The following is a 13,957-nucleotide window of genomic DNA, read 5'->3' as shown; positions in this document are numbered from 1 at the left end:
CAGTTCAGTTATTTTCATCAATTACCTTTATTAAACTACTTTTAAGTTTGGTGTGATACTAAGCCTTTTTTCCCCAGGTTGTAGGAAGCATGGACGCTCACCCTAATCGATACTGTGCCACTGTTCGGGTCCAGCAGCACCGCCAAGAAATCATCCAAGATTTGGCTGCCATGGTCAGGGAGTTGCTTATCCAGTTCTACAAATCAACCAGATTTAAACCAACTCGTATCATTTTCTACAGAGATGGCGTTTCCGAGGGGCAGTTTCAGCAGGTTACATTTTTCATTTTGAGGTTTTTATTCTGTCCATTTCTGGTAGTAAATGTAGTTTTATGTGGATGGAGCTATGAAAAGTAGTGTACCCTCAACAAATCTGTTACATTCTGAGCAAGAAGAGCAGGGAAAATGATTTCAGTTGTTTTAGGAACTTTTTTTTAAATACCTGATCACCTTAACGTACTTAACTTTGCAAAAATATAAGCAATAAAGTATAGTTTTAGAACTCAAGTCTGTTCAACATCTGTGACCTACTCAAGATACGCTAGTCAATTTGGATCACATAGAATGTGAACAGTAATGAAAAACTGAAGTGTAAGCTCATTTTCCTACTTCTAACCAGGTGTAATATTCTCCATTTTCACACTGTCATTTCTCATTTGTTCTGTTTAAAACTCAACAAATGTATTTATTTTGTTCGCTTACAAATGCCATGCTTTATTAAATATTTTTATTTATATCTTAAAGATATTAAATATGCTTTCCTTTCCAATATTCTTACATGTAAATGTAAAGATAGAGAACTTGATCTACTTCTCAAAATCAAAGGGGAAGGGAGGAAAGGTCACTTAGTAAACATCAATTAATAAAACTCCTCTTATTTTTTTTCCCATTTTTTTCATTGAGATTTCAGTTTATAGTTACCATAAATCCCAAATTGTTTTTCACTTACTGCATTTATCTTTGTTTTTGTTGATCCCTTTAGCTTTGCTTTACACAGCTGGAAAAGCGTACACAGTTGAGCAATTCTGGATTTTTATCCCTTGTACTAGCCTAAAAAATAATTAGGCTGTTGTATGTTCAACAGCCTAATTAAATGTTCATTTGTCTTTGGCAGTTGAAAAGATTTTGACACACAGCTTTATTAGCCCAAGCCTCATGCTTGGAACTGAACAAATATGGAACCAGCTCCAGCCTGGCTCAGGGAACTGGTGATCTAATTTGTTCTCATTAAGTGGAGAAATTGAGGTTTGATCCTGAAAGCTTTGACATCTCATTGGTCTGAGTGACAGTGCAAGAAGGAACACGATAAAAGAGTCATCTCTAAGCTGTCGTTCATATTTATCATGTATCTTTTTTGCTTCTGACTCAGGTTCTCCATCATGAATTGCTGGCTATCAGAGAAGCATGCATTAAACTAGAAAAGGATTACCAGCCTGGAATTACATTCATAGTTGTGCAGAAAAGGCATCACACCAGACTCTTCTGTACAGATAAAAATGAACGGGTACGTTCTGACAGTGACCAACAAGTATATAGCACACATACGAACTGCTCGGGTGCTGTAGGAAAAACCTGCTTTGTTTAAAGAGCTACATCATGTATTGGGTGAAATATTGTGCCTGAAAAGGAAAGCTTCTGGGTTTTATCCCATATCATAATTGGCAAGAAGATTTTATGAAAGAGCAACAGTGTGCATCATCTAAGTCTTTACATCATCTTTTAAAGTTAATCAAATTGTTCCTGTTTCTTTTCAGTTTTTCTCCTATCTGGAGATCCATAAGGGTTGAGGTTGACTCAAGTAGTGTCAGGCTTCTAATGTAGATATCTACTTCTGAAATAGTTCAGGCACTCTTTTTTTTTTTTTTTTTTGGTAAGCAGAGGTCTGTTAAAGTAGTGTTAGCAAGCTCACTGATTTGATTCCTGTTGACTGTAGAGTGACTCTTAGGTAGCCAGCTGGGATGTAGACATGGAAATTATTAGGTGGGGTGAACTCTTTTCCTTTAATGATACGTGTAAGATCTCTTAGGTATCTAATCTCTTGGGTAGCTGGAATTTGGTTTGGGCATATGGAGTGTCATAACACGTTACATGTAGCAGCGTACATTTGTAGGTGTTATTTCTGGAAATGGAGAATTCTGAACCCCAAACCTCTTTTTCACAGACAGGGCTTTTCTTGTGTTGGTTTTCCTGCTGTCAAGCTTCTCTGCCTAAGCAGAGAATTACTTCTAAGGCTGACATGCAGCTGGTTTTATATTAATAGTGTGATGTGGTTGCCCTTAAACTGCTTTTAAAGAGTATTTCTAAGTTCTGCTTTCAAGTAGAATATTTTTAAGGGGAGGTGAGGCCTGTCTTACAACCATGGGTTGTCCTCTTTCAGGTACAAACAAGAAAAGTCACAGAGAAATAATCTCTTCTGGAATGGGAAGGTGAAAAGAGATTGAAAAATCAGTTGTGGGAAAGTCTTTTTGCATTAATCAGAAAAGCTAATTATTATACAGAAACCCAAAGGTTTTGCAGCTCATCTCTTCTTTTTTCCCCCACTTTTTACATTTTTTTTAAAATGTTTTCTTCTTCCTTACTATACAGCTGAAGAGAAAGAAAAGTTTGTGCACCTTAATATATTTGCATTTACTGTTCACGCAGGTTGGAAAAAGTGGAAACATTCCAGCTGGCACCACAGTGGACACAAAAATCACCCATCCATCAGAGTTTGACTTCTACCTGTGTAGTCATGCTGGTATTCAGGTACAGCACTTCGTGTGGGATGAGAACTTCAGTGCTAACACTGGCTGTTGGTATTTTATGTGCTCTTTACTCCAGAGACAAAGGACACGACCTCATTCTATGTGTTTCTGCTTTTTCCTGTGCTGTCTGTAATGCTCTTCCATCACTGCTAACATCTAGAAGAAATAATGAACCCAAACACCCAGGAAGCACACGGTGTGCAGTTAGTTTAATGTGCTTCTTTCCTGCCAGCGTGCTGCTTTGAATGGTGGTGAGGTAGTTGGGCTATTTTTCCTAGCTGCCTCTTATGTTAAATTCTCTTGAAACACACACAGGAAATCTCCGGTACGTTCAGACAGCACCATTATAGTTTCACTTTTTCTTGTGATTTCTTCTGAACCAGAAGTGGAAACTATTAATCAACAACAGCACTGGAAGTTTAATACTCTTCTAAATTCAGTACTCCCTAAAAAGAAGTGCATGCAGTGAAGGCACGGGTTAGGTTACTGTTAGTAGTGAATGTTTTGCATAAAGCTACTTTGCCTGGCTTCTTTGTAAGATTGTAAGTTTCACGAGGTCAAAGTGCACTTCAGTGTGAATATTTAATATTAGTAACGTGGATGAAATTCTAGAAAATGCAATCCTCTCCAAAAATGCAAAGGGATTTGCTACACAAGGAGCAAGGAGGGAAATTCTTTGCCTTTTTAAAGGAAAAATTTGCCGAAGTCTAGAATTTCACACGTAATTTTGGGGAAGTAGCAGGTTGTATTGCAGTTCACCCGCAGAGATTTGAAGAGACATTCCCGAAGCGCTGACATCCTGTGTGATCTGCCTGCAGGGAACAAGCAGACCTTCGCATTACCACGTCCTCTGGGATGACAATCGTTTCTCTTCGGATGAGCTGCAGATTCTCACCTACCAGTTGTGTCATACGTACGTACGCTGCACCCGCTCGGTTTCCATCCCTGCGCCTGCCTATTACGCGCACCTGGTTGCCTTCCGAGCCAGGTACCATCTGGTGGATAAAGAACACGACAGGTGAGTCGCACGGTTTGAGATCGCTACCCAATTTCCCAGGAAGGGAAACGGGCTTGTTAATTCTGGGATTGGTGGCATCCTCGCTTAGCGGTTTGAGGGCGAGTTTGTTGGCTTTTTTCCCCAGTGAATTACGTTGTGGGTGGGGAAAAAACTGAGGACAAACAAAAACAAAACAACAACAAAACAAACAACCAAAAAAACAACAACCCACAAACCAAAAATAAACAAAAGAACCAAAGCCAACAAGCAGGAGATCTTCCTGTATGCTTCTGTGCTGTTTTTTCAGAACTTCAATAGTATTTTAAGGGCAATGAACTGTTCAGAAGAAATAAATGACGTGAAAACCTTACGTGTGAGGAGAGGCAGATTAAATAGGGTTTCTTTTCGCCCTCCCTTTTACCCCCCCCTCCCTTCTCTTTCAGTGCTGAAGGCAGCCACACTTCGGGTCAGAGTAATGGCAGAGATCATCAAGCACTTGCTAAAGCAGTTCAAGTTCATCAGGACACGTTGCGCACTATGTACTTTGCTTGACATGTTTTAATGTTTAGCGACTCAGTACAATAGAGAGTTGGATTCACATGAGACCAGCTGCACTTAGACCAACAGTTGCCCAAGCTACAGTGACAGCCAGCCATGAGGGACGCCTCTTAATTTCTTTCCCATTTGCAAAGAAAGCCTTCCGTCCAGAATTTCAGACTTGATTGTGAACTGCGTTCTTGTACCAAACCCCACGATTGTTGGAAATGTGGTTTGCCAAAATCTCTAAGCTGTCTGTTATAAAACAGACCCATATTTTATAATTGAACCAAGAGCTGTGATCTCAGGGCTTAGGGAAAAACAAAACAAAGAAACAAAACACCGACCTCTTCGTTCAGTTTGCTATTCATTTAACTGCTTTTAATAATTTGGAGAGATCTAATTCATACTCAAGTTGGTGGGCAAAAATGCTGTGAATTAGCTTTTAATACAAAGAAAAAGCAAAGCGTTTTTTGGCTCTTTATGAAGCCTCGATTATTCTAGATGCATTTACAAAATGTTTATTTTCAAAAGAGTGACAAAATCCTGGTTTTCAACTGTCTTACAAAGATTGTTCTCTCTGTGTCTAAGGGCAAATGTATTTTCTGAAGCTTGTTTCTTGAATGTTTTTTATTGTGCTGCATTTAAAAATGTTTTTTCATAGACTAAAGAAGAATTTAAAAAAAAAAAAAAAAAAAAGAAAGAAACAAACTCGTACCTAAACTTTTAATAGGTCCAGTTAGATTGGCAAGAGAAGACGTGCCATTTTTGAGAAACAAAAATTGTAAAGGATTTTTTTAATCACACTGACAGCTAACTTTAGAATTTGTCATACAGGACTGTGACACTTACTTTCCAAAGTCTCTAAGGAATACGGGTCTGTGGTGATAAAATACAGTACAATCCTCTTTCACTGTTATGTTTGAATTAATGTAAATTTTATATATGTTTCACAGTATTAATGTGATAGACTAGATGCTATTATTTATTTTTATTTACTAAGGAGTGCTCATTATGCTTCTGTTAACATATCAAGAATGCTTTGGATTTAGAAATTAAAACCTTCTCGTGAGGACATTACTCTTCAAATGCAAAAAAAAAAAAAAATATGCAACTGACTTTGTGAGAGCTCAGAGATACGTGCAGTGTGTGTTGTGGAGCTTGTAATGTGTAGAAGGGCTTTTCGAGCGTGCACACAGCAGAGCAGGGTTTACCTGTGCCGTTCAGAGACGCACACGAGACCAACATTCTGTATTTTCAAGCACAAAACACTTGTTTTTTTTTTTATTTATGTGTTGGTTACTGGCGAAGCGGGCGCTCTGGGAGAGGAGAGTGATTCAGTGTTGGTGATTTAGACAGAAGTCAGAGAATCTATGCAGTAAAGATAAATCTTAGGAAACTGAAGTTTACTTGTGAAGGGAGGGGAAGCTCTCTTCATTATGCATAAGGTCAATGGTAAATGTGAGAGTTTTGCCATTCTCTTTGGAGAAGCATTAATTAAAGCTGATAATTGTTAGACAAACGCTTCTGTTAGTTTGCACACTGGGTTCAGAAGAAAACCATAATCCATATGGAAACCATTGCACTAATTACGATGCCACAAGCAGGTTTAGGAGGAAATGGTAAAAGCCCAGGAAATGTTGATGTTGACTTGATTTTGTTCGTTGTCATAGGATAACTTAAATACAGTGGTAAGAGGCAGGTTGTGAAAATGTCCTTCTCTTCCATTTTGCGTTGTCTTTTCCCCTTTTTCTCTTAGCAGAAGCTCAGTCACTGCTCTGAGTCCGTTTACCTCTAGCCACTGAGGCGGGCGCGTAGCTTTAACCCCCGCGGAGCTCTGTGCCATATAGCAGAGGGACTAAACCTGGTTGCTGTCGAATAAGCTAAGAAAATGCCCGAGCTGTGCTGCAAAAAGAGCTGTAGGTACATAACTTCGTGCACCTCGTAGCAGTGTGTTGATTTTCGGTGGTGTTTAGGTGAAATAACACAAATCCTAGTAACGGAGGAGTGGTGTTTGTGGTGTTCTCATTCCTTGATTGGGCTGCTGGGTCGGATTTTCTTCTTGGTCAGTTTTGTAAACCTAGATTTTTGGTTTTTTTTAAATGACGCTGGTGTAACAGAAAGCAAGTTCCAGGTCGCATCATCTGTCTTCCTGTTTCCCAGCCAGGTTGCACATACCTCCCTCACAAGCGCTGCTAAGCTGCAGAAGCTTTTCCGTAAGGGACACGTTGCACTTCTCCGTCTGCTTGCTTGAGAAGTTTCAGATTTCAGCCAAGGTTTGAATTCGGCAGAGTTTTATATCAGAATTATTTTTGTACGGATTATTCTTAACAAATAGGAGAGATGGAACACTTTTAAATAAAGCGCCAGTTATTTTTGTTTGCTGTTCTTCCTGCAGAGACCTCTTGGATGTGAATCTCATCCTCCTCTTCCCTCTCCCTGCAGATCTGGAATAAAGGACTTGATCCAAGGACTTTACGGTGGTCAGGTCAGGCTAAGAGGGCAGAATCTGTCTTCACCCCCAAATCTTATTTCTGAAGCAGACTGGGGGGCTTCCCTGCACCCTATTTAGGATGCATTCTTTGTTGCAGAAGGGCTATCAGGCAGACCCTGTAATCTCAGTGTAGCTCTCATCTCTGCATCCTCTTGGAAAGACCAGGAATTTTGTGTAGCTTTCCTTCCTGGAGTGTGAAGAACTTGGGATGGTTGCGTGCATTTCAGGCTCGGCACATTTCTACCTTGCACGGGTTTTTAAGCCTCCGGTGCCACGAAGTCGACAGCTTGACTTCTCCCTCCTGTCCCCTGCTGCCCCTGCCCCGGTGGTGAATTAATGACTAATTTAGAGCATTTTTCTAAAAACTTTTGATGAAGTATTATACTTGGAAAAGCAGCGTGCTGTAAGCCCAGGAGCTATTTTCTGGCAATATTTGTCATACTCAAAACCTCTCCTGCCCCTCACAAAAAGGGAAGGGGGCGGACAGACACCTAAACCCCTACTCTTATTTTTAATTTTTTTAACCCCTTTCTCCTGTTTTGTGTTTTGTAAGAGCAGCAATATCTCAGGTAAACGCAACGCTGAAGACGTCTCCATCTCTCACGTACTCCTGCTGCCGAAGTCGTGGCTGAGGCGGGCAGTTATAACCACTAAGTCACTGTGCAGCTCAGGCCAGCAATAACCCAAAGTGTTTTCCCCCCTGGCAGCTGTTCTCCGAGGCCGTGCAGAGCAGTTGTGTGACTGCAGTTGCAAAAGAGCACTGGGCAGGACCTCTTCCATTGCATTTGCTCCCCGTTACGTCCCTGGCAGTGACCTTTTGCTGTTGGTGCAGCCTGGCCAGGTGCTCAGCGGGCTGAAAGCTGATCCTGATGGCACCCTGGTGAGGAAAATATCTCCTTCCCCTTCCAGGCCTCGGCGCTGTTAGGGACAAAGTGACGGGTGGCAGTCCCGCAGTATTTATTTTGGTGCAGCTCATCTTTTAAAGAGGGTGCTGAGGAGGTGAAGAGGTATTATGAATGAGTTGCCCGCTACAGATTGCTTTGCTGGCTTTGTACTGAAATGGTAACACTATAGAAAGAGAAACAGCCAAATACTGGAGCAGGTTGTGGATCTCTGTCCTTGGGAAGGCTCCGATCTGCTGGGCCTGCTTTGGGCAGGGGCCTTGGCATCTCCAAAGAGCCCTCCCAAAGCATGTGGTTCTGTGACAATCACAACGTAGTAACAAAGACTAAAATACTTTAAAACTCCTCTCTTTTAATGTGCTAGCTGTAATACAGTATTACCTGGTGTGAGAAACTTCTGCTCCCTTGGCTCCATCAGATAACGTCCGCTCTGCCTCTTCGTCGGTCAGTCCTTAGGAGCAGATGTCCCACTGTGAAATGTAGGAAGGAGGGGGATTTAGTAGGGGGATTTCTCTCAGCCTTACATCAGTTTGGCCTTCCAGATAGCCCTATGCAACCGTACCTGCTGGTATGGCCGCCTGCACTGATCACTTCTTTTTATTAGGACTCCTCCTCCTGGCTTGCTTCGAGTTAGGCTGCTTCAGTGTTTGGCTTGCTGGCTTAAAATCAACGATCTTCCACGTTGCAGAAGCTTTGGCATATTAATTTCCTTGGGTTTAGATCTGGCAGGTGGGAAAGGTTTGGGATTAGTCGTTGACCTAAGCTGTTAGGGAAGGTTTTGTGTGTTAACCTGCTGCAGCCAGCGTGGAAAACCTACAGGTACCTAAGTTTAAAGCAAGAAATCCGTACTACACGTTTCTGATCTTCATCCAGGCATTACGTTCCCTGATTATTAAAGCCAAAATGTTGCTAAGCTTTAGTTTGAAATCAGACTATCAATAACTCCTGCAGCCTCTGTCCATTTTTAACATCTCTTGTCCAGGCATTAATAGACCACTTGTAAAACTAAGACCATGGAGGTGCAAATGGGGACATAGTTGCCTCTTGATGTCACCCAGTTATCATTTCTGGTGGCACAGGTAGCCCACAGGGGATTGTTTTTTCTTTTTAAATACCTTTTACACCCAAAAAAGGAATGTAAAAAAAAAAAAAATCTTGTTCTGTTTTCCACACTCAATACCAATGTAGGAAAATAACTTTTTTCCCTACCTTTTAATACTCTCCTCCTACAGTAGCATCTGTTTTTATTTTATGTTGTTTTTATTTTATATGTTTTATTTTGTGTGGCTTTCTCTCTCCCTAATACAGGACAGTACTATGTTTTTTTTAAACTTTTACATACATTTGGCAATGCTTCTTGTTGCATACATGCAGTCTTAAGGAAAACTTCAAGTAGAAGGTAATTGCACTGATTGTTTTTAAACTCCCTTTTTACTGTAAGACTTTTTTTTTTTTTCTCCCATCTGCTGTAGCTCTTTAAAGATACTGTAAATAGTGCTACGGACAGCAAAGCCTGCAGTGCTGTGGATGCCCTTCCTTGCTCTTACGTTGTAGGAATACTGCCATGTTTTACAGTGTTGAGCTATGAGCTTTGGTTCTAAACGTCGTCATGCTTCGTTTGCGTTAGGGTGTGAATCCGAGGCCACAGTTGCTTTGTTAGGGGGCGTTTGCCAATCCTCGGTAGCAATTAGCTGATTAATTAATGCAGTGTCTGTACTCTCAGCTCCAGTTGTTGTCCTGCTGCGCCTTCCTGGCTTCCTTCAGCGTTTGATTCCTGTGTCGTGTTGAGGAAAACCGGTCTGCGGGGTAGAATTAGCAGGGTGACAGGGATTTGGGCTGGGATTTCTGGATATAAAACCCAAATTTTTGTCTCTGGCGGGTCAGTGACCGGGGCTGCATCCCTCCGAGGTGTTGCGTTGAATCCCAAGGAGCTGGGGCTCATCGTGTGTGTGGCACAGAACCAGTTTTATCTCCTTTTGTCTGTTTCAGTTGCTGCTGCTTTGTTATTTCCTTGCCTGCAGCGTTCAGATGAATGTAACGGCTCGGCCAAATCACTACGGAAGGTGGTTGTTAGTTAGCGAGCAGATGCAGTTCAAGGCTACCTCCTCAATTCCTCCACAGATAGATTAATTTCTAAAGTGAGCCTACTACTCAGCAGCCAAAACGCTCCCTGAGGAACTCTTATTTTTGCTGTTTCGTGCTAGAGAACCAGCGGTGCCATACTGTGATCCCAAACATCTCCTTTTCACTCCTCTTGTCTTCCGAAGGCGTCAGCGTGGCTTAAGGTGCTGTTGAGCTTTCAGAAAGAGCCCGGCACATCACGCCTGGCACGTTTCTTCTTGTGCAGGGTCATCTGATAGAAGCAACTCGGTGTCACCTCCCCATTCACTTGCTGGATTTGGACACTCTTGCTTCCAAACGAAGCCTCTTCTCGTCTTTCAGCTGTTGGCCAACAAATGTCACACTTTCACTGCAAGTGACATCAAGGTGCATGAAATATATTTTGAGTCTGAAGTAAAAAAAAAAATAAATACGTTTTGTTACCTGCCATTTCATCACCTTTAATCTTTGGCCATAGACACTAATGAAGCCTGTCGGTGGTGGGGATGAAGTTGTGGCTTTTGGGAAGAATTCTTGCTGAGCAATGGCGAGTGACGGAGTAAATAAGCTCAGTAATGATTGAACAGGGTAAAATCCTGAACATTTTGTTCAGTTCTTCATTCTAACTTCACAACCCCCCCCCCAAAAAAGCATGAAGAATAGGATTTTGCTCTAGGATAAGTAGCTGCTTTTGGAAAATATTTCACTACACCCTGGTTTTGTGGATCCATAGACACTATTGATGTTGCTGTGGCCTGGAAGAGGTTTCCCTGTGCAGGCAGGGGATTGTGAGCACATCCCCTTAACATGATGAGGGAGACCAGGTGAACCATTTCTACCAGAAATCTGCCAAATACGCACTCATTGAGGTGACAGTAAGCTTTAGTTTTCCTTCTGGCTTCCCTGCAGATTCTGCTGGCAACTTCCAGCCCCTTCCCCCTTAACGGGAAGGCTGGCGGGCAGTTCCCAAAAGCTGCCTTCTGCTCTCGGCATCGCAGAGCACCTCGGATTTGGTCTGGATGTGTTGCTGGACCAGGTTGCTTTAGTTTTGCTCTATTTTATCTCCCTTTAAGACCTGAAATACCTGCTGGAATAGCTCCTCTGCCCAGCAGCAGCAGTTACAGATACAGCTAGCCTAGGAACAAGCCTAATAATTGTCCCTGAAGCATTAATTTAAACATTTCCGACCATTTTATGCCTGCCTGTGCTTGGCAAGCAGGAATTGTGAAAAGGGCAGCAAGCAACCTTGGGAGTTCCTACTCCCCTGCCCGCTCCTCTTTGTCTTGACTTTGTTAGCTTACATTTCCTAGCAGGAAAATAAAAAAACCCCACACTGTGTAATCGGGATCCTATTCTTTTCCTATCAGCTTTTCCTGTTTCTGCACCAAGGGAGGAAGCTCCCCTCTTAGCATAAATAAAACTGCCTGGTTTTGCTTGGTCCATGCTGGGTGGGCACCCCAAAATCTCACCTCTGTGGTTGACACTTGATCGTGATTGACCCTAATTTTTTGACCCTCTTTGACCCTAATTGATCCTAATTCTCACTTTCTCCTGTGACTGACCCCTTAAACTCCTCATCTCATTTACACGTGACAATTTTGCCGTCTTATTTTGATGTAAATACCGCGTCTCTAATTGCCTGGCCGACTTGAATCCTCAGCTGATCTGAAATTGCCTCTCAGTGTTCAATCCCCAGAATGTCTCCAGCTTAAGTGAAGATTGTTGCATTTTCCCCATCCTTTGCTGTCGAGCTTGGGGCAGCAAAAATAGTGGTTTTTTGATTTTATGGGGCTGAAGGGTAAGATAATGGATGGATTTGCAGATGGCAGATATACTTAAGGGGTGATTACTAGCGAGCACCTGGGAAAGCCGTGCTTTTTTTATAGGGAGATGCAAAATCAAAAATAGAGTGCTCAGACACGAAGGTGTGAAGGCAGAGCTTTTTGGGGAACAATAAGCACAATCTCACTGGCTTCCGTAGCCCTTTGTTAGTCTGTACAATCCCAAAACCTCAAACTTTCGGGGCAGTTTGTAAATAGAGACCTCACCCTAGGTTTCTCTGCGGCCAAGTCGTTGACTTAGTCACGGAAGGGTGAGGTGGAAAAGAGAATGTATTGATTAAATCCCCCCCTCTTTTTTTTTTTTTTTTAATCTTAAGTTTGGTACATTGCAGATTTAACTGACATCTATTAAAACCCCGTTCCTGGAAGATTTTCGTTTCTTTATTTTTATAAAATAACTCAAAAGCAACCAAAAAAGGAACTCGGAAGTTTCCCGTTGGACGTGCTCCCTCGAATCCGAATGCTTTTATGACCGTGTAAAGTTTACTATTTTTGAAAGAAGAAGAAAAAACAACAAAAAAAAGAAAAAACTAAGATGTTAAGGGCCTCATTTCAAGTGGTACTAAGTATTTGTTGGCTAGCTTGCGTGTTGCATCCGTATTAAAACGTCTCGTGCTTGCGGTGTGTAAATGATGTAGCGCTGTTGGGGTAAGCACTTGTCACACACAACCCCTTGACTGAGTTTTAAACACATCAGAGGCATTGTAGGGTTGATGGTGTAGCTGAAGTGGTGCTTTCTGTTCCCCAGAGCCGGCGGGGTTTTGTGTAGATGTGTTGGGGAGACGCGTTGGCCGTGGCTCGGTGTTGGCGTGACGCTGCGTGGCGGCGCCGCTTTGAATTAAGCCTTAACAAAAAAAAAAAAAACAAAAGGATAAATTCATCAGATTTTCTCAGAGCGGGCAAAAATACTGTTTAACCAGAGTAGGATCTTCCTCGAAAGCTAAACTCGGATAAAGGAAGGCTCATCTGAGAAGGAAAGGGAAAAACCTGTAGATCTCTATACTGTGACCGAGCTCCTCGGGCGCTGGCGTTGCCCTACAGGAGCCGGGCTCTCTGCGTTTCTCGGGCAGTCTGCCCCAAAAACGGGCTTTCTGAAATCTCAGCTCCTTGCGTTAGGCATCTCCTCCTCCCTCCCCCTGCTAGGAAATCTCTGCCCGAAGGAGGATTGCTGAAATTTTGCAGTGAAAAGGGACAAAACCAACCCAAATCCAACCGTTCTCGAGATCCGTGCTTGCTTCAGGTAGTGCCATCGCTTGCGCTTCTCCGGCTGACATCTGATCCTTCCAACGTTAGGGCCAGGGGGCAAATCACGTGGCGGGTTGGGGACCCAGCTTTCTTTTTCGATTTGGATCTACCTCATTTCAACAGTTGGGTGCTATGAACTCAAATTGTCGACGAGATTGGCAAAAAAAAAAAAAAAAAAAAAAAAGCGACCAAACTGCATGTGCCGGCCGACCTCGGGGCGGAGGCGGTCGTCTGCAAACCAAAACCTTTTGGGTTTCTTCTTCAGAAACAACAACGTTGTCGTTCAGTTTTTATTCTTTGTGCCTTTGTGTTTCTTCCCAGTGCGTAACAATCAAAAGTCATTGCTCTTGATCGAAAACAGCAGACGAATTTTAACCGCAGAGCTTAAAAAAAAAAAAAAAAAAATAGAAGAGAAAAGCAGCATATTTTTAGCAAATTGGAGAATATTTTTCAGTGTATCGAACCGTAAAGTGTACAGTATCAGAGCAGAACTAGGCAAAAAGAGAAATACCCAATAAAGAAGTTTTTGAAATTAATAATTCCCACCCGAGATATATACATTTATATCTCTATATATGCATATATAACATAGGTGCACATACAGCATATAGCTGTGTGGGTACTTCTGTGTGCATATATATAAAAAATATGAATATATATTAAAAAAATGAAGGGATCCATGGGTAAGGGGAAGGGAATAAAATGTAATTTGACTTTTCCACACAGTTTTATATCTAACAGTTTACAACTATGTATAAGTTTTTCTACTATGTAAGCCTTTTTTACTTAAAAAATAATCCTTTTGGGGAAATTTAAGTTGTGATATACTATCATTTTTTGAAGTTTAAAAAAAGAAATAAAAAATCGACTTTCTACCAATACTTAATACAGAGGGGGAAATCTTTTTTTCTGTAGAATTGTATTTAGTTTAAATATTAAAGGCAAATCTATGTATGGAACTGTACAAGTGCTGACAGGCCGGGCTGGCAGGACTTCAAAGCTGTTTGCTACGGCTTTCGGCTGCAGAGAGACTCAAACAAAAGGAAGATGCCTCTGTTAAATGTTTTTATAAAACTGCTCCATCAGGTCTATAGTTAA

At 41.8% G+C, this 13,957-nt stretch overlaps 1 protein-coding gene across 2 annotated transcripts in view; it reads left to right on the top strand.

Annotated features, from left to right (window-relative positions):
- The window catches only part of AGO2 (argonaute RISC catalytic component 2), a 51,692-nt gene extending 39,202 nt beyond the window's left edge, over positions 1-12,490 (top strand). For both annotated transcript variants that reach the window (XM_082754604.1, XM_082754603.1), the window contains exons 15-19: positions 78-272; positions 1,369-1,503; positions 2,643-2,744; positions 3,562-3,761; positions 4,184-12,490. In XM_082754604.1, coding sequence (XP_082610730.1) covers positions 78-272; positions 1,369-1,503; positions 2,643-2,744; positions 3,562-3,761; positions 4,184-4,292 — 741 coding nt within the window. In that variant the 3' untranslated portion in view covers positions 4,293-12,490. The remainder of the gene's footprint in view (positions 1-77; positions 273-1,368; positions 1,504-2,642; positions 2,745-3,561; positions 3,762-4,183) is intronic.
- Positions 12,491-13,957: the final 1,467 nt, after the last annotated feature.

The sequence above is a fragment of the Aythya marila genome (assembly GCF_965140915.1).
Source record: "Aythya marila genome assembly, chromosome: 2".
Taxonomy (NCBI): domain Eukaryota; kingdom Metazoa; phylum Chordata; class Aves; order Anseriformes; family Anatidae; genus Aythya; species Aythya marila.
This window is presented reverse-complemented; position numbering and strand designations above follow the sequence as displayed.